This window comes from Coffea arabica, chromosome 9c (genome assembly GCF_036785885.1).
Source record: "Coffea arabica cultivar ET-39 chromosome 9c, Coffea Arabica ET-39 HiFi, whole genome shotgun sequence".
Lineage (NCBI taxonomy): Eukaryota > Viridiplantae > Streptophyta > Magnoliopsida > Gentianales > Rubiaceae > Coffea > Coffea arabica.
In genome coordinates, this window is record NC_092326.1 from 27155707 (window position 1) to 27179781 (window position 24075).

The 24075-nt window shown below is 43.0% G+C and overlaps 3 protein-coding genes across 3 annotated transcripts; 1 reads left to right on the forward strand and 2 right to left on the reverse strand.

The window, feature by feature from the left end:
- Positions 1-7322: 7322 nt before the first annotated feature.
- LOC140014159 (uncharacterized) lies at positions 7323-7781 on the reverse strand. Its single transcript, XM_072064572.1, has one exon. The coding sequence runs from the start codon at positions 7779-7781 to the stop codon at positions 7323-7325; it is 459 nt and encodes a 152-aa protein (XP_071920673.1).
- Positions 7782-11145: 3364 nt separating this feature from the next.
- On the forward strand, positions 11146-18829 carry LOC140014160 (uncharacterized). The gene is made up of 5 exons (XM_072064573.1): positions 11146-12957; positions 13045-13279; positions 14054-14690; positions 15054-15553; positions 18627-18829. Exons 1-5 carry the CDS (start codon positions 11146-11148, stop codon positions 18827-18829), a joined length of 3387 nt encoding a protein of 1128 aa, XP_071920674.1.
- Positions 18830-21795: 2966 nt separating this feature from the next.
- On the reverse strand, positions 21796-22806 carry LOC140014161 (uncharacterized). Its single transcript, XM_072064574.1, has 2 exons — positions 22618-22806; positions 21796-22521 (listed from the first exon to the last, which is right to left on the reverse strand). Exons 1-2 carry the CDS (start codon positions 22804-22806, stop codon positions 21796-21798), a joined length of 915 nt encoding a protein of 304 aa, XP_071920675.1.
- Between the last annotated feature and the right edge of the window lie 1269 nt (positions 22807-24075).

Genomic DNA, 24075 nt, shown 5'->3' on the forward strand with positions numbered 1-24075 from the left:
CCCCTCCTTCCCGACCCCAATCATCACCACCACCATTATCAACACCGCCCACTTCTCTTTTCTTACCTTCTCCGTTCCTCTCTCCCCTTTCGTCTGTGCCACCACCATCACCCCCTGCTGCCCCTCCTCCATCTGTAAACTTATCACACCCTCCTTCCCCACAACTATCACTTTCCCCTCCCTTTGGCACAACACCTCTCTCTCCAGCTCTTTCACCCTCTCCTTCTGGGCCAATTGTAGTCCCATCACCACCTACCTCAGTTTCTCCACCACCTCCCGCTATACAGTCACCGCTCTCTAGCCCTCCCTCTCCTGTATTACCTCATCCACCATCACTGGCTTCTTCCCAGGCTCCATCCTTATTAAATCTCCCTCCACTTTCGGTGGCGTCTCCTCCTCCCATCACCATATCTCTTATTCTACTTTCTCCTCCTGCCTCTCGGAATAATGCATCCCAAGCTAATGCTCCAACTAGCTCAGCCTTACCAGCAATTGCCCCTGAGAAACCCACTGCAAGATTAACTACACCTGCTCTAAATATTACTGTAATCACAATATCCAGAAATGGTGTGGGCATGAAGGGCGGAGTTGTCATGACATTGATTCGTGGGCTTTTTGGCAATTGGTCTTGTGGTGCTTGGTGTCTGGTCGGCACGAAAGCAAAAGAAAAAGAGAGCCCTATTCAACATTGGGTACACAATGCCTTCTTCATATGCTTCCTCCCAAAATTCGGAGGGAAATTAGGGTTTTTTGTGAGAGTAATTTTAGGCGGAAAGATGAAAAGCGCTACTTTTGCTTTTAACCGAGAATGAATAGTATTTTTCGATTTTGCCCTTAAAAATATGCCCACGTGAGAGAGGCGTGCTATTTTTAGTCGGAGAAATGAGCAAATACGAGCATTAGAACCAAAATGGATCATAATTTATATGTTAGGAACGATTCTGGCTGATTTTAAATGTTGAAAACTAAAAAAGTTTTTTGTGAAAATATTAGGGACCAATTTGGCAAATTTCCCTATAAGAATATGCATAAATTGAAACATTACATAGACATCATATTTCCACATTTGATCATGAAAACATGCTTAAAAATGTTAGATAATCATAATGGAACCCATAAACATCAACAAATAACATCACAAATTCACCATTCAAAATATGCTAATAAACTCAAAAAACATGCAAATGGTCAAATTTAAAATGCCAATTTAAGTTTAAGAAATTTGTCTGAAATTGTTAAAGTGATGTTTGGTGATGCAAATGATGCAAAAAGCCCTATGAATATCCCCTCAATTAACCTTCAATTGAATGGATTAGGAGCTAAGATCCCTAACCTTCAATCTTCTAGAAACCGATTTTTGAAGAGTTTTTCTTGAATTCTAATTGGTTAAAATGACTCTATGAAGGTCAAGGGATGTTGAGATGATGATTTCTTGCAAAAGAAATGGTAAGAATGACGTTTTGGTGAAGTGTGTGTGAGAGGTAGTTGAAACGCGGGTGAGAGAGAGGTATGGAGAATGAATTGTATTGTTCATGTTTTGTGATTTAAGATTATTTGGGACAATACGAACATAGAAAATGCGAGTATCTGCATTTTCTAGGGCGTGTTTTCTATGAAAAACTCCCAAAATCTAATACGTAGGCATGGGAATACGCGGGTTGATACTCGCGTTTTCTATAGGCATATTCACGTTTTAGCTCAACAAAATAGGCAAAAAAACACGGATTGGAATGCATGCTCAGCTGCATTTTAAGGATGCATTTTCTCCAGAAATTATGAAGAGGAACTAATATGTGATGACCCCACCTCTCTCTAGGGCATATTCTAAGGTTTAGCGGACTGCCTGCCTAACTCTCGCCAAAACTCACTATAATAAATTCTCAAAATTGTTGGTTCTTACTTTGTGCTTAATCTGCAGCTTAACGTTGCTGGTGCCGAGCTATCACAAAGGTACGAACCATGAGGGAGAATCTCTCCCAGGCTGATGCGGCCAAGGACAGGCTGTCTAGTCAACTTGAGGCAGCTGAAACAGAGCTGGAATCCTTGAAGAAGCCGCTTGCCGAAGCCCAGTCCGCCTGCGAGCTGGAGAAGAAAAAGGCAGCTGAGCTGACCTCGCAGCTGGAAACAGAGCAGAAGAAATCCGCGGAGCTGCTCAGTCAAATTGAAGCTGCTCGTGAGGAGGGTCGCCAGCTCGGCATCAGGGACTTCAAAAGGTCTGAGGGCTTCCTGAAAGATCTGGCCCTCCTCAACGGGCCAGTCCTGCAGGTGGGGTATACTCAGGCTATGCACGACGTGCAGTCTCTGAACTTGCCTGGGTTCGACCTGGGCAGATGGCCTGAGTACAATCCACAAGCAGTCCACCAAATTGATAGGATCGTGGAGGGCTACGTGCATGGGCGTGACCAGGCCGCACTGATCGCAGACCCCACTTTGCCTGCGACTTCCCCTGAGCCTAAGCAGGAGCAGCAGGAGGAAAATTAGGGAGTGCATAGCATAGGTATAGAGAGGGATTAAAGTAGGGTAGGAACCGAGTTGGCCAGCTCGTTTTTGTATGGCCCTCCCTTTTGTATATCTTTTGGAATCGAATAGACAATGGCCAAAAATATTTGTCTTTTTTTTTTATAGAACTTAGATGCATTCTTACGAGCCCAAGTATTGAGCTAACAAATCGCCGAACTATTACTTAAACATCTCGTGAAGAGCCTTCTAGCTTGCTTCTTGTCAGCTTGAGCCGAGCCCTAATGAAAGAGTCTCAAATTTGAATTGTACCATGTGCGTGGGACTTTATCCCCATTGAGATGGGCTAACTTACAGTACTCCGCGCGATCAGCTTCTCTCACCACGTAGGGACCTTCTCAGTTTGGGTCTAACTTGCCCATGCCCACAGCTCGTCTCACGGAGTTTCTTCGCAGTACCAGGTCCCCTGGTTTGAAGGAGAGATGCCTTACTTTAGCGTTGTACTATCGCGCGACCTGCCCTTTGTACTTAGCCATTCTTATGAACGCTTCTTCCCTCCGATGTTTGAGTAGGTCTAGGTTGAGTCGCATCTCCTTCTCATTATTCTGGGTCACGAAATGTTGTATCCTGCTTGAGGGTACTCCAATTTCTATCGAAATTACCGCTTTGGCCCCATACGTCAGGACAAATAGGGTTTCCTGAGTGGTCGTCCGAGGTGTAGTCCGGTAAGCCCACAGTATGGTGGGCAGCTCGCCCATCCACCCAATTCGGGCAGACTCTATTCGTGTCTTCAACCCGTGCAGGATGGTTCTGTTGGCATTTTTGACCTGTCTGTTAGCTTGTGAGTGCCCCATGGAAGTGAAGTGTTGTCGAATACCGAGGTCGGAGCACCACTCCTGGAAGGAACTGTCAACGAACTGTCGGCCATTGTTCGAGACTAGAACCTGCGGTATGCCAAATCGGCAAACTATGTTTTTCCAAAGAAACTTCTAGACTGACCTGCTATTGATTGTGCTGAGCGGTTAGGCCTCTACCCACTTAGTAAAGTAGTCAATTGCCACCACCAAATGGTCATAACCTCCTGGAGCTCAGGGGAATGGGGCTAGCAGGTCAATTCCCCATTGGAAGAACGGCCATGGGCTACGGAGGGGAACCATTTCCTGAGTCGGGGCATGGTGAACTAGGGCATGCAGCTGGCATGATTTACACCTTGCCACCAGTTCGGTCGAGTCCCGGAAGATGGTGGGCCAATAGTATCCAGACAACATTCCCTTCTTGGCCAGAACTCTCAGACCAACGTGATTACCACAAATGCCCTCATGCAACTCGCGTAAGACGTAGCTCCCTTCACCTGGGGTCACGCACTTTAACCAGGGTTGCAAGTAGGACTTCCTATATAGTATTCCCTCCGCGAGCACATACTTTTGTGATTTGAAAAGGACTTTGCGGGCCTCCGTCCGGCTGGCAGGAAGCTCTCCATTGGCTAGGTATTGGACGATGGTTTACTATCTGAATGACCGTGGTGTCTAACTGCTCATACGCCCGACTTTTAACGATTTCAACCAGTACTTCTCGGTTTAGGGTGCCAAACGAGGTAGAGGCCAGCTTGGACAAGGCATTAGCTCTCTTATTTTGGCTCCGTGGGATCAGCTCGAGCGTGAGCTGCTTGAACTGGTCCCTCAACTCTTGGGCCTTGGTGACGTACTTCTTTAGTGGCTCTTCTTTGACCTCATAACTCCCTCATACCTGGTTCACTATTAGCTGCGAATCGCTGTAGACTTTTATTGATTCAATCCCTAATTTTCGAGCAATCTCCAACCCCGCAATCAGGGTCTCATATTCAAATTCGTTATTAGAGGCTCTGAAATCAAATCTCAAGGCGTAGGCCAGCTCCTCCCCCGTAGGGCTGATTAGGAGGAGACTAGCTCCACATCCTTCTTTATTGGATGCGCCGTCTACGTACAGCGTCCAGACCGGATTAGTTCGTCCTGCAGCCTCTATAGCCTTTTTGGTCTGAGCAGTCCCCCTGGCCTGTTTGGCCTTGACTGCTCCTTCAGCCCGTTCGACCTCGGCAGCCTCTCTGGCCTGTTCGGCTCTAGCTGCTTCTTCGACCTGTTCGTCTTCTACTACCTTATTTGCCTGAGGGACCTCGGCAGCGTCTTCGGCCCGCAGGGCCTCGATTGATTCTGGGGTTTGTGTGGCCTTAGTAGTTTCTCTGGTTCGTAGGGCTTCGACTGCTTGTCTGGTGTATGCGACCTCGCCAGTTTCTTTGGCCATGCCGGCCTTAACTGTTTCCCTGGCCTGGTCGGTGTTAGTCCTGTGTGTTCCAAAGGAGACACCTTCTGCTATGAAGTCTGCCAGGGCTTGGGCCTTAATTACCGTCCTCGGCTGGTACCCCAGTTCATACTCCGACAACTCTACAGCCCACCTCACCATCCGTCCGGATATATCGGGTTTAGATAGAATCTATTTCAAGGGTTGGTTTGTTACTATTACAATGGGGTGAGTTTGGAAGTACGACCTGAGCTTCCGAGCTGCATGAACTAGTGTCAGGACATACCGCTCTACTGTAGAATATCTCGTCTCTGCCCCTTGCAGGGCACGACTAACATAGTATACAGGTTTCTGGACCTTGTCTTCCACTCACACCGGCACCGCGCTAACGGCCTCCTCTCCTACAGTTAGGTAGATGAACAGGATTTCCCCCTGTTCGGGAGAGGTTAAGGCCGGCAACCGGGTAAGATGGACCTTCATCTCTTCAAATGCTTTCTAGCACTCTGAATTCCATTCAACCAGCGGACCTCTTCTCAGGGCTTTGAAGAAAGGAGAGCCCTGAAATGCCGATTTGGACAAAAACCTATTCAAGGCCGCCATCCTCCTAGTCAGGCGTTGTACCTCCTTAATATTTCGGGGAGGAGCCATGTTCATGATGGCCTTGATTTTATCCGAATTAACTCTTACTCTTTGTTTGAAAATCATGTAACCTAGGAATTTTGCCTGACTTGACCCCAAAGGTGCACTTCTTGGGGTTTAGCTGCATCTGCGAGTTACGAAGGACATCAAAAATCTCCCTAAGGTCCACGATGAACTGCTCTTGGGTCCGACTTTTTACTAACATATCGTCCACGTAGATCTCCATATTTTGACCGATTTGGCCCTTGAACAGCTTATTGACCAGCCTCTGGTAGGTCGTGCCTACATTCTTCAGCCCGAACGGCATGGTGACATAACAGTAGGTGCCGTGTTTGGTGATAAATGAGGTCTTTTCCTGATCTTCTTCGTCTAGGGCTATCTGATGATACCCCTTGAAGGCATCCAAAAAGCAAAAGATCCTGAATCCCGTAGTCGAGTCCACAAACTGGTCTATCCGTGGCAGGGGGTAGCAGTCCTTTGGGCAAGCCTTATTTAGGTTAGTGAAATCCACGCACATCCTCCAAGCTCATTCTTCTTTATTGATCAACACTGGGTTGGCCAGCCATTTCGGGTAATATACCTCCTTCACGATTTTGGCTTCTAGCAGCTTGCCTATCTCGCTTTTGACGACCTCATTCCGCTCTGGCGCAAAGTTCCGCTTTTTCTGCTTTACAGGTCGAACCTTGAGGTCCACGTGTAGTTTGTGAATTGCTAGCTCGGATGGAATGCCTGGCATATCATCAGCACTACAAGCGAAGATCTCTGCTTACTCTTCTAGGAGGGATTCTAGCGAGTTTCGGGTCAGCTCGCTTAGGCAGGAGCCGACCTTGACCGTGCAATCAGGTCGCTCCCGATGGACCGGTAGCTCAACCAACCCCTCATCCGTCTCCAATCTCTCTCTTTTCTCCATGGGCTCCCAGGGCTCCAAACAAGTTGTTTGAGCAACCAGTTTCTCCTTGCCCTTGAGAGTTGCAATGTAACAGGCCCTGATCACGTCTGGATCTCTGAGCATTTTAGCTACCCCTGCAGGAGTAGGAAATTTCATGCTGAGGTGCAAGGTGGAACAGACAGCCCGAAGGGCGTTCAAGGTAGGCTATCCCAGTATCATATTGTACGATGAGAGCTCTGTTACCACCACAAAAATCACTGGAATAGTTCGGCACTTTGGTGACGCCCCTACCGTGACCATGAGGGTTATCATTCCCTTCGGCCTTACCGGAGGGCCAACAAAACCGATTAATAGAGTTCGAACCGAGACAAGCTATTTGTCTTCCAGCTGCAACTCCTTAAAGGCCTTGTAGTACAACACATCGATGGCACTTCCATTATCGATGTATACCTTTTTCAACTTGTAGTTGCAGGTGATGACCTCTATCACGATGGTTTCGTGGTTATTAGAGGCCAGAGGGACTGCATCTTCCGACCCATAAATGATTTCATCATACATCTTTAATCGTTTGCTCAAGCTCTCTTCACTGGGAGGAGGGCGGTTGTGCCGCCAAGCTGTATGACTATCTCCTCCAACCGGTCCTCCTGCAATAGTATTGATCACCCGGCCAAATTCTGAGTTTCCTGCTCAGGAGTTCGGCCACGGGGCCCCTGAGGTCGGTCACGGGAGTAGCCCAGGTGCTCTCGTTTGTGCCTCCCCTGCCTCAAGTCAGTTCGTTCATCACGTATGAACTGTCCGAGGTGACCTCGTTTGATCAACTTTTCAATATCTTTCTTGAGGTGGCGGCAATCCTCCGTATCGTGTCCCACATCTAGGTGATACGCACGGTACAGACCCTGATCACGCCTGCTCTTGTCCCCAGCCAAGGGTCGAGGAAGCCAGGAGAGCCCTTCTTGTCCATCACTGCAAGGACCCGAGCTCGAGGCGCAGTGAGGGCAGTCCAGGACTTATCTCCTCCCATGGTCCGACTCCTAGGCAAGCGGTCATAGACATTCTTCCGTCCCTAGCTGGGTCGCGCGTCTTCCTGGTCAGCGCTCCTTCTGCGCTTGTCAACCCTCAACTTTTCCTGCGCGCTTTTAAGGCGATTGGCCTCCTCAGCATTGGCTTTCTCATGAGGTCGGTCCAGCATCTTCCGAACTGACTTGGGAGTTCTCTCCACGAGCTCGGTGTATAGTTTCTGCTTACACAGCCCATTGATGAAGGTGGCCATGACCACCTTGTCATCCCGATCACGGACTTGGAGGGATTCATTATTGAAGTGCACCATGTACTCGCGCAGTGACTCCTCGGGTTTTTGCTGGATGGTCATCAGGTGAGCAGTGCTTTTGGAGAAGGCTCGCGACGAAACAAATTGTGCTGAGAACAATCGCGCAAGCTGGGTGAATGACCGGATTGACGTGGAGGAAGCCCCTGGAACCATTGACACGCCTTTCCCTCCAAGAACATTGGAAAGGTCTTGCATCTGACCGCATCCGCGGCCGTTTGCAGGCGCATTTGCGTCATGAATGCGAATAAGTGATCCTTCGGATCCGTGGTTGCATCATAAGATTTCATGCTCGGTATTTTGAACTTCGCAGCCAGCGGGTAGTCCTCAATATCGGGCACAAAGAGGGAAGCAATGTACCTGTCCGCCTCAACGTCCAACAATAGGTCTAGCTCGTCTTGTACCTAGTGCTGCTCTTTCCGTGGGGAGAGCTCTCCCCTTGAAAACCTTCGGAAGGGCTCTGGGTGCTCAGTTCGGGAGTTCTTGTGGGAAGGCTCCATGACCTCGATTTGTTTGCGCGTGAACTCCCTGTGCGCCCGCTTTGGCCGAGCCTTAAGACTCCCCGTTCAGGATTCTGACAACCCAACTCCTTTCTCTCCTTGGACCTTAGGCTCCTAGTCATGATGACCTCCCGTCTGCTCTTTGAGGTAACTTATGATCGCCTTGAAAGTAGGTAGGTTTTCCGCCTAAACCAGCTGTTCAGGCGGGATTTGTGAGAGCCCCATCCCCTTGTCTCCAGGAGTCGGACCCCGAGTGGGGTTTTGGGGGCCGCTTCGTTCATTCCCCTTGGATCCATCATCGCTCCTCTGAGACCTAGTCCTTGGCATGATTCGCAAGAAAAGAATTATGTGTTTCCCACAGACGGCGCCAATTGATGCGACGGCCATGGACGCAATCCGAGCTGAGCTGCTCCGCACTGGAAGGAGGAGTGCGGCCAAACTGAGGGGGGAAATCGAGCAGGCTATCCTGCAAAGAAAGAACAACAGCGGGGCTAGAGTCCCTGGGATAGCTCCGACGTTCAAGTTAGTAGAGATTATAAAGAAGGCAACAGTATAGAGTACTATAGATGGCGTACCTTGTATTGTAATTAATGAGGAGGGGCTCAAGGCTGCTCAAACTTCTAGTGCTCAAGTCATGCAAATACCCAGTGGTCCAATTACAAGAGCGCGTGCTAGGAGAATTCAAGAATCACTTTGAGCTCTTGTTTGCACGATTCAAGAACGAGTTGGTGATGACTTGAGGTCCATTGAAGGGTTACATAATGGAGAAACTACTCTATACACTTTCCTTCAAACGGAAGACCCAAGTGAAGACTAGTCCACAGAGTTCTAGATTGCTAAGTGCTAGATTGCTAATTAGGGTTTTCGTTACCATTATTAGTTGTTTGTTAGCATTAATAATTTCGGTCAATTTCCACTTCACTTTGGACGAATTTTAGAGTCTTAATTTAGCCAATTAGTTGTTAGATATTTTACCCTTAATGAAGGGCAAGGTCGTCCATTGGACATTTTAGGGTTTGAGTCATGTAAGGCTATATATAGCCTAGGTTTTCATTCATTAAGGTCAATTCAGATTTTATAAAATATTCGTGAGTTTATTCACTCTCTCTTGCTTCATGAGAATTTCCTTTGAATACTTGAGAATTAATCTCAAGTTGTTCATCGAACTTATCAATCAAGTAGTCTCCTTGGTTGTGGCGTTCTTCTAAATATACTTTGGTTCACTAAACTGGCTAGTCTTGGGTTAAGGATTCTCCTTAGTTCGAGGCTTGTGATTATAGCAGGGTCAAAGTTCCGCAAATCCACTCAACTTGGTGTTCGTCTAGATCCGTCTCACATCAGTTGGTATCCAGAGCTAGTCGACGACATCAAGTATATCCCGTTGAGTTGTTCGTAAGCTTTCTAGTAAATTTTATCTTGCAAAACTGGTCGTGTTTATCTTGGTGTCAAGTCCGATTGTTATTACAAAAAAAAAAAAAAATTCTGTCCGCCTTTGTTTGTTCTTGTTGCGTCGTTCTTTGATTTCTTTTGCTTCGCATACACTTCGTGCATTACCTGGTTGTGTGATTCTGTCTTGAAGCCTGCTTTCAAGTGTAACCGAGCTGTGTTTGAATATTAAAAAAAAAACAAAACAAAACAATTTCTGCGACGGCTAGGGTTTCACTTGCAACTAGGGTTTTCCTTGGGCGCAAGTTTCGTGTCAAATTTGTTCCAGCTTTTAGTTGTTACCCAAGTTGTTTTCATTAATCTCCTAAACTGATTTTTGTGGTTAAACTTGTTTGGGGGTTGGAATCTTGAGGAGGGACTGCAATAATCTAGGGTTCTTGAGTTTCTTGAACTAATCTTGAAGTCTCGAATTTTTTATAGTTATTGGGGGATTGAAGGAGAACTTTGGTTTAACATTACATTCTGGAATTTTACCCACAAACAGCCGAGTAATTGTGTGTTCTTAGAGTCAAAAAAAAAAAAGAAAAAAAAGGAACAAAGAAAGAGGAATTGCACGGGTGACAAGAAAGAAAAGGAAATTGTGTTCTTTATTGCCAAGACCTGAATTGCTACACTTTGTTTCTTGAATTTAAGCTGCAAAAACAGAAATCTAAGGCAAAGGAAGGGTTTAAAAATTCTGACCAACTTCTTCTTGAAAATCTTCAGCGCCTTGAGTCTTGATTATTTGTGTCACCTTTTGAGTTTTTTGATCATCTTGATTCTTGAAGACCTGTACCTCTCTTCGCACAAACAGCTTCTTGTACGCTCTTGCATCCATACAGGGCCTCCTTGGTTTAGGAATAAAATTCTGGGGAGTTTCTTGGGCAAGCCGCTTGGGAAGTTCTTGTGTAACATCGCTTACATTACCTTGTGACGCCATTGTCTAGGACCAACAGTCCAATTTGTCCGCGTGTGGTGCGAAGGGGAGGGGCCGAATTACTTGTTCTTTGAGGGCGGTGTAAGGAACAAAATTGGGGGCAAGGACAGGGTAGTATAGCCGAGTTTTATGTAGGGTTTGTTAGAAGCAAAATTCTGGAATTTTTAGATAACAGTTTCGGTTGGACTAGGAAGCTACCAAAATCTGTTTTGCACTTGGGTGACCAGCCGACTTTAGGAAAGGAATAAGGAGAAGGAGATCTGGAACATTTTTTGGAAATAACCCTGATCTGGTTAGCCGACTTTAAGGAATTTTCCAAATAAATCCAACACCTAACTTGATTCCCAAAAAATCAATTAGGAAATTAATTAAAACACTTGGGAAACTCCCTCATTGTGCGTGGACAATTTTTTTTGCCTCGTTCCACTCCTTGTCAAAATTCATTACTTGAGTTTTCCGTTTCTACTTTTGTTCCTTGTTCTTTTGATACAATTGGGAGCTATTTGATTCAAGTTTGATTGAATTTCCTTGAGAAATTTCTGATTTCTTCAAAGGGAACAACCAAGTGGCTTGAGGAGTGAAGTGGTAAGAGCATTAGAGTGACATAACACTTGAGTGAAAACACCAGAGGAGTGAAACACTTAAGGGAGCAAGTGAGACATTTTCTACTAACAATTTGTCAAGTTTTGCAGGTTTCACCATGTCTCAGGAAAATGAACTTACCATTGCTCAGCTATCACTTAAAATGGATGCTATGTGGAAGGAAATGCAGAGGAGACTGGACCAAAGATTGGAAACGATCCATGACCAGATTGATCACCTAAGTTCATCTAGGGCTTCATCTAGGAAATCTAAGGGAAAATCCGCCCTGGAGGAATCTAGTGACTCCAATGCCGATTCGGACCGTGAGATCTATGGGCAAGGGAGACCGAAGAGAAACACAAGAGGAATTGGTGATGCAATCAAAGGGATTAAGATGAAGATACCTCCGTTCCAAGGCAAATCAGATCCGGATACGTACCTTGAATGGGAGAGTCGAGTGGAACTAGTATTCGACTGTAATAACTACACCGATGCACAAAAATTGAGACTTGCCGTAGTCGAATTCACCGACTATGCCATAGTTTGGTGGGAACAAGTGGTTACAAGCAGGAGAAGGTGTGGTGAACTTCCTATAACCACTTGGACTGAGCTCAAGAGGCTTATGAAGAGGCAATTTGTACCAAGTCACTACCATAGAGACTTGTACCAAAAACTCCAAACCTTGACTCAAGGTCAACGCTCAGTTGAGGACTACTACAAGGACATGGAAATCTCCATGTTGAGAGCTGATATTCAAGAAGATAGAGAGGCTACAATGGCAAGGTTTCTCAATGGTCTGAGGGTTGAAATAGCCGACCAACTGGAGCTTCAATACTATATGGAGATAGAAGATATGGTGGAAAAGGCTATCAAGATTGAGCAAAGGCTCAAGAGGAGGGGTGCAACCAGAAATTATAACCCTCCTCCACAAACATTTACTCGACCATTCCAGCCTGGAAGGGAAGAGCGAGGTTCGAATGCTTGGAACACTACAAGGCCGAAGCACGATCAAGGACCAAGCTCGCGGCCGCCTTTTGCAAAAACCGACTCCAAGGTTGTGCCAAAGTCGATGATTGAACCTTCAAAACCTAGGAATCGTGACACCAAATGTTGGAGGTGTCAAGGAATTGGACATATTGCAAGCCAATGTCCAAATCCAAGGACCATGCTTGTCCTACCAAATGGGGACATTGTCACCGATGATGAAGAGGAGGATTACAACGACATGCCTCCCTTGGTTGAAGAGGAAGATGAGATAGAGGAAGTTCCAACTCAAGACAAAGTTGGATTGGTAGCAAGAAGGGCACTAGCTACTCAAGCTAGTAAAGATGAGCTTCAACGTGACAACATCTTTTACACTAGGTGCCATGTGACCAACAAGGTATGCAGCTTGGTGATCGATCCCGGAAGTTGCACTAATGTTGCTAGTGCATTGATGGTGGAGAAACTAAACTTGCCAACTAGTGACCACCCCCGTCCCTACAAGCTTCAGTGGTTAAACAACAGTGGGGAGGTACGTGTGCACAAACAAGTTTTGGTTACTTTTCGCATTGGTAGGTATGAAGATGATGTTATGTGTGATGTAGTACCAATGCAAGCTGCACATATACTCTTAGGGCGTCCTTGGCAATTTGACAAAAGAATCACCTTTGATGGTTTCTTGAATAAATACTCTTTCATGCATAATTGTAAAAAGATTACACTTGCACCTGTTACACCTCAACAAGTGCATGAGGATCAAGTTAGTCTACAAAAAGAGTATGATTCACATGTTATCACCAAGAAGGACAAAGCTAAGAAATTGGTATTGACCGACCCTTCTTCAAGCAAGTTGGATCATTCTCATTCGGCCTTAGAGCCCACACAGGAAAGAAAATCCAGCAAGCTTGCCAAGGTGAAGGACGTGAGACAAGCCTTGCATTCTAATCAGGTTTTATTTATTTTATTTTGCAAGGGTTCCTTATTCACTAATGCTCCTGATGCTTCTTTGCCTAGTATTATTACTAACCTTTTACAGGAGTACCAAGACGTCTTTCCTGAGGATATACCTACTGGTTTGCCTCCATTAAGGGGAATTGAACATCAAATTGATTTCATTCCTGGATCTTCCCTTCCAAACAAGGCACCATATAGGACCAATCCTAAGGAAACCAAGGAGCAACAACGACAAGTGGAGTTGCTTAGTAAGGGTTGGATTCAAGAGAGTCTAAGACCTTGTGCTGTACCAGTTCTACTTGTTCCAAAGAAAGATGGTGGGTGGAGAATGTGCACTGATTGTAGGGCAATTAATGCCATCACGGTAAAGTACCGCCATCCTATACCTCGTTTGGATGACATGCTTGATGAATTACATGGTGCTATCATTTTTACTAAGATTGATTTGAAAAGTGGTTACCATCAAATACGCATGAAGGAAGGAGATGAATGGAAAACTGCATTTAAAACAAAACATGGACTTTTTGAGTGGTTGGTCATGCCTTTTGGGCTAACCAATGCGCCAAGTACTTTTATGAGACTCATGAACCATGTTTTACGCTCCTTCATTGGTAAATTTGTGGTTGTCTACTTCGATGACATTTTGATCTATAGTAAGACTCTAGATGAGCATGTTGTGCATTTACAAATGGTCCTCGATGCACTTCGCAAGGCAAGCCTCTACGCTAACCTTAAGAAGTGTACATTTTGCACAAACCAATTGGTTTTCGTAGGCTATGTTGTTAGTGAGCAGGGAATTCATGTTGATCAAGAAAAGGTGAAGTCTATTAATGAATGGCCAACCCCTACCAATGTAAGTGAGGTGAGAAGTTTTCATGGCTTGGCAAGCTTCTATAGGCATTTTGTCAAGGATTTTAGCACAATTGCTGCACCACTTACATCAATTATCAAGAAAGATGTGCAATTTCATTGGGGAGAGGAACAAGCTAAGTCTTTCCAATTACTTAAACACAAGCTCACACATGCACCTGTTCTTAGTTTACCTAATTTTGACAAAGCTTTTGAAGTAGAGTGTGATGCTTCTGGTATAGGTATTGGAGCTGTTCTACTCCAAGAGGGTCGCCCGGTTGCCTACTTTAGCGAGAAGTTGAATGGAGCTGCTCTCAACTACTCAACCTATGATAAGGAACTAATGGCCTTGGTACGGGCTCTCCAAACATGGCAACATTACCTACGCCCTCGTGAGTTTGTCTTGCACACTGACCATGAGTCGCTCAAGCATATCAAATCCCAAGACAAGTTGAGTAAGCGACATGCACGATGGATTACATTCATTGACAGTTTTACCTTTGTGATCAAATACAAGGCAGGTAAGACGAATGTAGTGGCTGATGCACTCTCGAGAAGGCATACCCTTATCACTACATTAGATGCTAAGTTGCTTGGGTTTGAATTCCTTAAAGAATTTTATGCAACTGACTTAGATTTTGGTGAGATTTTTAACTCTTTGCCACGACACTCTCGTGAGCATTATTTCATCTCTCAGGGGTTCTTATACTACAAAGACAAGCTTTGCATTCCCAAGAGCTCCATGCGCACGCTCCTAGTAAGGGAAGCTCATGGAGGTGGTTTAATGGGGCATTTTGGCATTGCCAAGACCTTGATGATTCTCCAAGAGCATTTCTTCTGGCCTCGCATGAGGAGTGACGTGGAAAGGCACATTGAAAGGTGTGTGACTTGTCACCAAGCTAAATCAAAGGTACACCCTTATGGTCTCTATACACCTTTGCCTATTCCACATGCACCATGGGTTGATCTGTCAATGGATTTTGTGCTTGGTCTACCTAGGACTAGAAAAGGACATGATTCAATCTATGTGGTAGTTGACCGCTTCTCCAAAATGGCTCATTTTATTCCTTGTCTTAAAACAGATGATGCTAAGCATGTTGCAGATTTATTCTTTCGTGAGATAGTTAGATTACATGGCATGCCACGCACTATTGTTTCTGATAGGGACGCCAAATTCCTTAGCTATTTTTGGAAAACTTTGTGGTGTAAACTAGGTACTAAATTGCTATTTTCTACTTCTAGTCACCCACAAACTGCTGGTCAAACCGAAGTGGTTAATAGGACTTTATCTACCCTATTGCGCGCAATTATTAAAAAGAACATTAAATCTTGGGAAGATTGCTTACCACATGTGGAATTTGCATACAATCGTACTATTCATTCTGCTACCCATTATACGCCGTTTGAAATTGTGTATGGCTTTAACCCTCTCACACCTTTGGATTTAACTCCTTTACCTGTTCATGAGAGAGTTAACTTGGATGGTAAGAATAAAGCTGCATATGTACGTGAGTTACACACTAAGGTGAGAGCCAACATCGAGAAGCATACACTTCAATACATCCAAAGTGCCAACAGGAGGCGCCGCCAGATGGTCTTTGAGCCTGGCGATTGGGTATGGATACACATGCACAAAGAGAGGTTCCCAGTCCAACGGCATAGTAAGCTACTTCCACAGGGAGATGGTCCATTCCAAGTCTTGGAGCGTATAAATGACAATGCCTACAAACTTGAACTTCCAGGTGCGTATGGGGTACATGCTACTTTTAATGTAACTGACTTGAGTCCTTTTCATGCAGATGATGAGTTTGATTTGAGGACAAATCGCTTTCAAGAGGAGGGGACTAATGAGGAGGGGCTCAAGGCTGCTCAAACTTCTAGTGCTCAAGTCATGCAAATACCCAGTGGTCCAATTACAAGAGCGCGTGCTAGGAGAATTCAAGAATCACTTCAAGCTCTTGTTTGCACGATTCAAGAACGAGTTGGTGATGACTTGAGGTCCATTGAAGGGTTACATAATGGAGAAACTACTCTATACACTTTCCTTCAAACGGAAGACCCAAGTGAAGACTAGTCCACAGAGTTCTAGATTGCTAAGTGCTAGATTGCTAATTAGAGTTTTCGTTACCATTATTAGTTGTTTGTTAGCATTAATAATTTCGGTCAATTTCCACTTCACTTTGGCCGAATTTTAGAGTCTTAATTTAGCCAATTAGTTGTTAGATATTTTACCCTTAATGAAGGGCAAGGTCGTCCATTGGACATTCTAGGGTTTGAGTCATGTAAGGCTATATATAGCCTAGGTTTTCATTCATTAAGGTCAATTCAGATTTTATAAAATATTCGTGAGTTTATTCACTCTCTCTTGCTTCAAGAGAATTTCCTTTGAATACTTGAGAATTAATCTCAAGTTGTTCATCGAACTTATCAATCAAGTAGTCTCCTTGGTTGTGGCGTTCTTCTAAATATACTTTGGTTCACTAAACTGGCTAGTCTTGGGTTAAGGATTCTCCTTAGTTCGAGGCTTGTGATTATAGCAGGGTCAAAGTTCCGCAAATCCACTCAACTTGGTGTTCGTCTAGATCCGTCTCACATCAGTAATGTGGTGCCATATTTATAGGCTTGAAGGTAGTGATTTTCATATAGGAGTAGGAGTCCCCTAAGATTTGGAGTCTTTCTAGAGTTTCATAAGATGGCCCCGAAAGGCTCGGAGGCCGCGACCCCCGAGACCTACCGCAAGGAGGGTGAGCGGCCCAGGCCGAGTTGACCTTCCCTTTTCCCGAGCTGACGTGACCGAGCTATCGGATCTCAATTGCCGAGCATGTGCATGGTTGGGCCGAGCTGACACGTGTTGCCCGTGCATTGGCCCCACTACAGTGGGCTACCTAATATTAGAAATTCTGATAGAATCTGTGATATGTGTGTTTTGGGAAAGTAACACAGAAATGCTTTTCAAACTAGCAAATCATGGAGGGTCAAAAAACCATTAGAAATTATTCATTCAAATTTGTACACTATGGAGATTCCTTCTAATAGTGGTTCTAGGTATTTTATTACCTTTATTGATGATTTTAGTAGAAAAGTTTGGATGTATTTTTTGAAGAAGAAATCTAATGCCTGTGACACTTTAAAAAATTTTAAACTTTTGTTGAGAAGCAAATTGGCTATTAGATTAAAATTTTGAGAACAAATAGGAATTAGGAATATTTGATTTGTGCTAATTTTCTTGAGAAAAATGGGATACAGTATTAGTTGACTACTAGGTACACTCCACAACAAAATAGAATGATAGAGAGAAGAATATTACAGTTATGAATATAGTGAGGCGTATATTAAAGTTGAAAAAAATGCCAAAATCTTTTTGGGCAAAGGCAGTTTTTTGTGCAATTATTTATTGAACAAGTATCCTATCAAAAATGTTTTCGAAAAAAAATTTTGAAGAAATTTGGGCTGGTAGAAGACTATTTGTTTGTCATCTCAGAATTTTTGGTTGTATGGCCTATTCTTATGTTCCTAATCAATTAAGAAAGAAATTTGATGACAAGAGGAAAATGTGTGTATTTATTGGGTACAGTGAAGTTTTCCGAACTTACAAGTTTTACAATCTTTTGACAGAGAAGGTGATAGTGAATAAAGATGTGACTTTTGATGAAAGATGTGAATTTGGGACTGGTCTATTGAAAATTTTAAAATAGTAGAGGCAACTCTAAATTATCAAGAAGAAGCTAATATTGATGTTCAACTATCACCAGCTGTTCAGGGTTCACAGACTGAGTTAACTGGATGTCCATAGCATCAGCAACAAATGCCAACTTGTCTGCAGGATTATGTTATTATACCATATGATGTTATTTCTAACGAAGATATTGTTAATTTTGTTTTGTTTGCAGATGTGACCTAGTTTTGTATGAGGAGGCAACCCACGATGATTGTTGGGTGAAAACAATGGAGGAAGAAATTCATACAATTGAGAAGAACAACACTTGAAAACTTATTTATCTTCCAACTAGTAAAAAAGTCACTGAAGTGAAATGGGTATATAAGACCAAATTTAAGTCTAGTGGAGAAATTGATAAATGCAGGGCAAGATTAGTTGTGAAAGGATATAGGCAAAAACGCAGAATTGACTATTTTAAAGTGTTTGCATCGGTTGCCAGACTTAACATAGTCCATATGATAATTCTCTAACTATCTAAAATAACTATAGAATTTATCAAATGAATGTCAAGTCAGCTTTTCTGAATAAAATTCTCAATGAAAAAGTATATGTGGAGCAACCTGCAGGTGTTGTCAGAAGTGATCAGGAAAATAAGGTATTTAGATTGAAAAGAGTCTTATATGGATTGAAACAAACCCCAAGAGCATGCTAAACAAAAATTGATTCCTATTTTTTGACTTATGATTTTCAAAGGCATTCATATGAACACACTTTATTTATTAAATTTTCTATCTGTGGTGATATTCTTATTGTGTGTTTGCACGTAGATTATTTGATTTCGTAGAATTTTTATATCTCAAAAAATATGCATGTAATATTTTAAAGAAATTCAAAATGGATACAACGAAACTTATTCTAACACTAGTTTAAAAAAATTAAAGTTGACCAAAGAGAATGTTGGTGAATATATGAATCCTACTTACTTTAAAGTTTGGTAAGGAGTTTGAGATATTTGACGTCTACGAAACCAAATATCAATTTTGCTGTTGGTTAGATAAGTAGGTTCATGAAAAATTCACATAAGTCACATTTGCGGGTGGCTAAGAGAATTTTGAGATATATTGGAGGTATTTGTAGTGATCGCATTTTTTACTCAGGAAATGATCCAGTTGAACTCTTTGGGTACACAAACAGTAATTGGGTTGGCGATACAGTTGAGAGGAAGAATACTTCAGGATATGCATTTTTTATTGGTTATGGTATGTTTTCCTATAATTCGAAGAAGCAACAAGTGATTACATTATCTACAACGGAAGCAGAGTATATTGCAGTGGCTAACAGTGCTACTCAAGCTTTGTGATTACATCGCATACTTGGTGTTCTACAACACAAATAGGTTGATCTTACAAAGATTTATTGTGACAGTAAATCTGTGATTGAGTTGCCCAAAAATTCAACACTCCATAGGTGTAGTAAATACATTGATATCAAGTATCATTTTATACGGGAGTTGGTTCGAGAGAAGGAGATTGAAGTTGATTATTGCAGAATTGAATACCAAGTGGCTGACATTTTTACCAAGGCATTGAAGACGAAAATATTTGTCAAGTTAAAGCAGATGTTGGGCATGTCTAAATTTGAGAAGTTCAGTTTAAGGGAGATAATGTAAAAATATAAACCAAACTATGGTTGATTGGTTAGTTTTATTTGTTGACCACATGTCCTCTGTTTATTAGTTAGTTTTGTTGGCAAGTCTAAAGTTGGCCATATGGGATCAAATCCCATAATGTTTGTGATAGTAGAATTAGAAGTTCTGGGCCTTTTGCTGTAAGAAGTACCTATGTGTCTGTCTTTTGGTTTTTTTTTTTCCAAGAAGTAGTAACCTTTGTTGTTCTTTGTATCGTGTAGCCAAAGTGTCGTTTGATTAATAAAAAATTTTCCTTTGCCTCAGTAACGTTTTTTCCTTTGATTATTCCTGTGAGTCTATGATTTATTATCAATTTGAGTCCATCATAGCCTTACAAGGTCCTGATTTACAAATTAAAATTAACATATTGAACCAACATGATTAATGGAAACATTTAAAAAAAAAAAAGATGACTGTGGGCGAACCACTTTTCTCGATCCTTAGCATTGAAGCAATTCTGCGCTTCTTTAGACATCAATTGAATCATTCAAATAACTCTGCACTTCCTTGTATATTTAATTGAATTCCCTATTAGCATTCGATGCAGTTTAATTAGTGAAATGCGGCAATGCCGCAGATAAAACTTTGTTTATGCTAGTGGACGTGGCGGACAGTCCAGCACTCTAAAGGATGGTTTTTTTCTTCTTGGTACTGTCTTTTCGGTTAAATCAATGGAAGATTCAGTTTGGCGACGAGGGAAGATACAAATTGTGGTCCTACGATATTTTCATCTGGTGTCATAAACATGGGACATAAAGTAAGACCAATTTAATGATGATATATTAAAGTATTAAGACCCACCAAACCTCATGCCAGATTATGACTAGGGGATTTTTTTAATTAAAAAATTGTATCCACGCATAAATACCTGCTCCAGTAATATAAGTTATTAAAATGGTCGAAGTACAATAGAGCATTTTTCTCATAATTTTAAGTCTGTAGGCTAACAAACAATCCTATTAGAGTCTCAATACATTTGCCGACCGGAAAAGGATGTTTGGACATTTGTGGGTCAATGACAAGCATGTATGGTAGCCAGCTAATACAATAGCAGAGTTGTGTCAGAAGCTTTTAAGCATTTGTAGGTAGCATTATCCCTTAAGATATTGTTATTCAAGACTTTGCACAAAGTACTTGATCCAGTTTCAAAACAGTTGTAAGTAACAACTGTTTACCACGATTTAACATTTTTTCAACAAGGTATAATTTTACATCAACTATTTATAAAACTTAATAATAGGGATATAATTATTATATATAAGATTCACATAAACAGTAATAAAATATCACACATCTATTATAACAATATATACGAAGTTTATATAAAATTACAAAACGTTCAAAAAATGTTAAACTGTTCATCAACCGTCCCTGCCCCACCCCTTCAAGACTACCACAAAAGAGTTTCTACCTATATTCCTAAGCCAAGAGGGAATTAGATTCTTCACATATTCACTCCAAATTGAGATAGTAATACTTTTTCGATATTATTTTGGAAATTACACAAACTGGCATAAAAAGTTGTAATGAAATTATGCTTTATTTAATTTATTTACTAGTTTGTATGTTATTATAACTTGTTCAATTATTTCATGTTAAATTTGTTGTTGCATACTATATATATAGTCTAATCTTCATAGAGTGTATTCGACAATTGCTGCATTTCTATGGAATATGTTATCGGTTCAAAATGTTGGTTACTCACCGAAATTTGATGTGTAATTTAAATGATTCCAAAATAAATCAAGAACTAATTTCAAGAAATTAAAAAAGTTGTAGGACTAAGAGAACCATTCGTAAAGGCTTAAGCACTCTTTTTTTTTTTGGCACTGAAAATAATTTTTGGATACAGGGAGTCCGGGACAAGAGTAATTTTCTCAGAGTTTCAGCACAAAAGAACATTGTGTGGTAAATATTTCGGATACTTCCTACTTCGTCAGCACAAAACCATAACTATCTATTTCTTTCCATCTCTTGTACTATTTTTTTTTTTTTGAAAATACCCCCCAAAAACAGCTAATCCAAACGGATAAACTTTTTTTTTATATATATATATTTTTCTCTTATTTATTTGATCAATTGAAGGAGAGCATACATGGAGTTTTAAACCATTACTAGCACAACCTTAACCTACGCCCTAACCCGACGCAAGCTTGGAACACCCAACTGATCAAGGGAGACGTCACCTCTCACCAAAGAAGGCAAATCCCGCAAAGAATGATATGTTATCGTTTGACCTGAATCCGCACCCACACTGGCAAGACGATCAGCCGGCCTATTCGCTTCCCAAAAGCAATGTGACACCCTTCTAACAAACCTGCTGACCTGTAGCAAGTCTTGTAGGTCCCCTTGCGACCGCCATGGGCACCGAGCCTTCCCTTGAATGATCTGAACTAGAATGAAAGAGTCAGATTCCAAGTGTAAATCGAAGTATCCACTTGCAATAGCCAATCTAACACCAAAAGTCAACGCCTTCAATTCAGCCTGCAAACTCGTCATCTCCCCAAAGAAGCACGAGTACCCCAATAGAAACCTTCCTTCCGAGCACCGAAGCACCCCCCACCTCCACTCACTCCCGGATTACCCCGAGAACAACCATCCGAATTCAGCTTTACCATTAGGGAATCGGGGCAACTCCATCAAACCACCAAGGTCCTGGAAACCCTGTGCATACCACCCACCATACCATATAAACCTGGCCAATCCTGACCAAAGGGCATGTGTCCCTGAAACCTATTTAAAAAAATGTCCCTGAGATCCCCAAAGATTGCCGCGCAAACCTGAGCCACGGGCCGCAAATGGCCATCAAATACAAACGAGTTTCGCATCTTCCACAAATTCCAACATATTAAGGCCGGCAATAAACGGAATAGATATAGCATATATCGGTTTCGATTAGGCCTCAACCACCAGCTAACCAACTTGTCTCGTAGCGTATAGGAATCCCGAAATCCTCCAATAACCCCTTCAAAATATCCCCAAATCTGCTTTGCCGCCACCCCAGTGCAGAAAATGTGATCAATGGACTCCTGGCATGGATATAAGCAACAAAAACACCGAGAAGGGCCGTGGATACCAAGTTTATGCAACCTGTCCATCACCGGCAAACGGAACCCTACCAATCTTAGCATGAAAAATGAAACCTTCAGCGGTAGCCCGGGAAGCCAGAGCCGTGAATAGAGCCAAGAGCTGTTTCCACCCTCTCGAGAAATCCAGTAGGCTGATGCTAATGAAAATTCCCCGGAGATACTGGGAGCCCAAACCATGGAATCCTCTCGGTCCAGCGAAGGAGGCACCACTCCCATAATCCTTCCCACCCAACTGCCAGGCACCACCTCACTCAACCGTCGTTCATTCCAGCCACCCTGTTCCACAAAGTCGGAGACATTACATTCTTGAAAAGTATCCACATGATGACACAACGGTCCTGTCCCCAACTAGTTATCATGCTAGAAACTAACCCCTCCCCTAGCCAAAGCCCAGTGGATGTGTTGCTCCGCTACACCCTGGATAGCCACCATCCTCTTCCAAGTCCACGAAACCCCGGAGGAAATATCAGCAAAGCAAGGATGAAGACTGGGACAATATTTTTGGTTCATGAACTCAGCCCACAACGATTGCCGCAACCGGAAGTGCCACCATAGTCTCATGGAAAAGGCATCAAAAACGTGCCTTAAGGATCTCAAACCAGTACCCCCCTGTCGTATGAGTTGCATAACTGATCCCACTTAATCCAGTGGAACCGTGGCCCAGCCTCAGAGGAGCTCCATAGAAAATCAGCAAAAATTCTTTCCATCATGCTGAAAATCGACTTAGGAGGGATTGATGCAGCGAAAATGTGAATAGGCATAGAGGAAAGGACGCTTTTGAGAAGAGTTAATTTACCGCCATGCGAGAGCAGCCTCCCTTTCCATGACAACACTTTACTCATGATCGATTCACAAACCCCTGCAAAGTAGCATCTCCTCCGCCGCCCTGCATATAAAGGACATCCCAAATATTTGACCGGAAACTCCCTCGACTGAAAACCAGTCATATCCGCAATACTCCGCTTCCTACTCCATGGAAACTTAGCATGAGCCAAGACACAACTCTTTTGCTGATTCACCTTTTGACCTGACACTAAAACATATTCATCCAGAGCCTTCATCACCAATCGCACAGATCGCCGCAAACCACTAGAGAAGACAATAATATCATCTGCGTAGGCTAGATGAGTGACAGGCAGGCAACCCCGTGGAACTCTAAAAGGCGTAAAGCCCCGAAAGGTACTCAAAGAGTTTAGTAGGCGAGAGAGAACTTTCGCACTAATCACAAAGAGCGCGGGAGAGAGCGGATCTCCCTGTCTCAGCCCACGACTAGATTTGAAGAACCCCTGAGGCGCTCCATTAACTATTACCGAGAACCACACATTCGATATAAGTCGCCAAATCATATCAATCCATATTTCATCAAACCCAAACCTTCGCAAAACCTGGAGCAAAAACGACCAAGAGACTCTATCATAAGCTTTGGCCATGTCAAGCTTCAACACCACATTTCCCCCTCTATTCTTCCGGTGAATATCCGACACCAACTCCTGGGCTAGCAGAAAATTATCAAAAATTTGCCTACCCTTAACAAAGCCACTCTGCTGAGGGGATATAATACTTGGCAACACCTTTGCCAATCGAACCGCTAGGGTTTTAGAGATAACTTTATTTACAAAATTACAAAGACTTATGGGCCGGAACTGACTAAAGTCTTGGGACGAAGACACTTTCGGGATCAGCACAATCAAAGTCGAAGACACGCTCCTCGGCAACTCATGACCACAGAAGAAACTAACCACGGCTTCCAAAACATCTTGACCCACCACATCCCATGCAAAGGTGAAAAACCTGCCTGTGAATCCATCAGGGCCCGCAGCACTCTCCCCA

What these genes read in the sequence shown, in the direction of transcription:
- LOC140014159 (XM_072064572.1), bottom strand. Translation starts at nt 7,781, where the DNA reads ATGCAAGACCTTTCCAATGTTCTTGGAGGGAAAGGCGTGTCAATGGTT.
- LOC140014160 (XM_072064573.1), top strand. Translation starts at nt 11,146, where the DNA reads ATGTCTCAGGAAAATGAACTTACCATTGCTCAGCTATCACTTAAAATG. An exon ending in AAGCCTTGCATTCTAATCAG is followed by an intron (nt 12,958 to 13,044) that starts GTTTTATTTATT and finishes AACCTTTTACAG; the next exon opens with GAGTACCAAGACGTCTTTCC. An exon ending in ACTTGTTCCAAAGAAAGATG is followed by an intron (nt 13,280 to 14,053) that starts GTGGGTGGAGAA and finishes CTTCTGGTATAG; the next exon opens with GTATTGGAGCTGTTCTACTC.
- LOC140014161 (XM_072064574.1), bottom strand. Translation starts at nt 22,806, where the DNA reads ATGAGACTATGGTGGCACTTCCGGTTGCGGCAATCGTTGTGGGCTGAG. An exon ending in GGGCTTTGGCTAGGGGAGGG is followed by an intron (nt 22,522 to 22,617) that starts GTTAGTTTCTAG and finishes TTTGTGGAACAG; the next exon opens with GGTGGCTGGAATGAACGACG.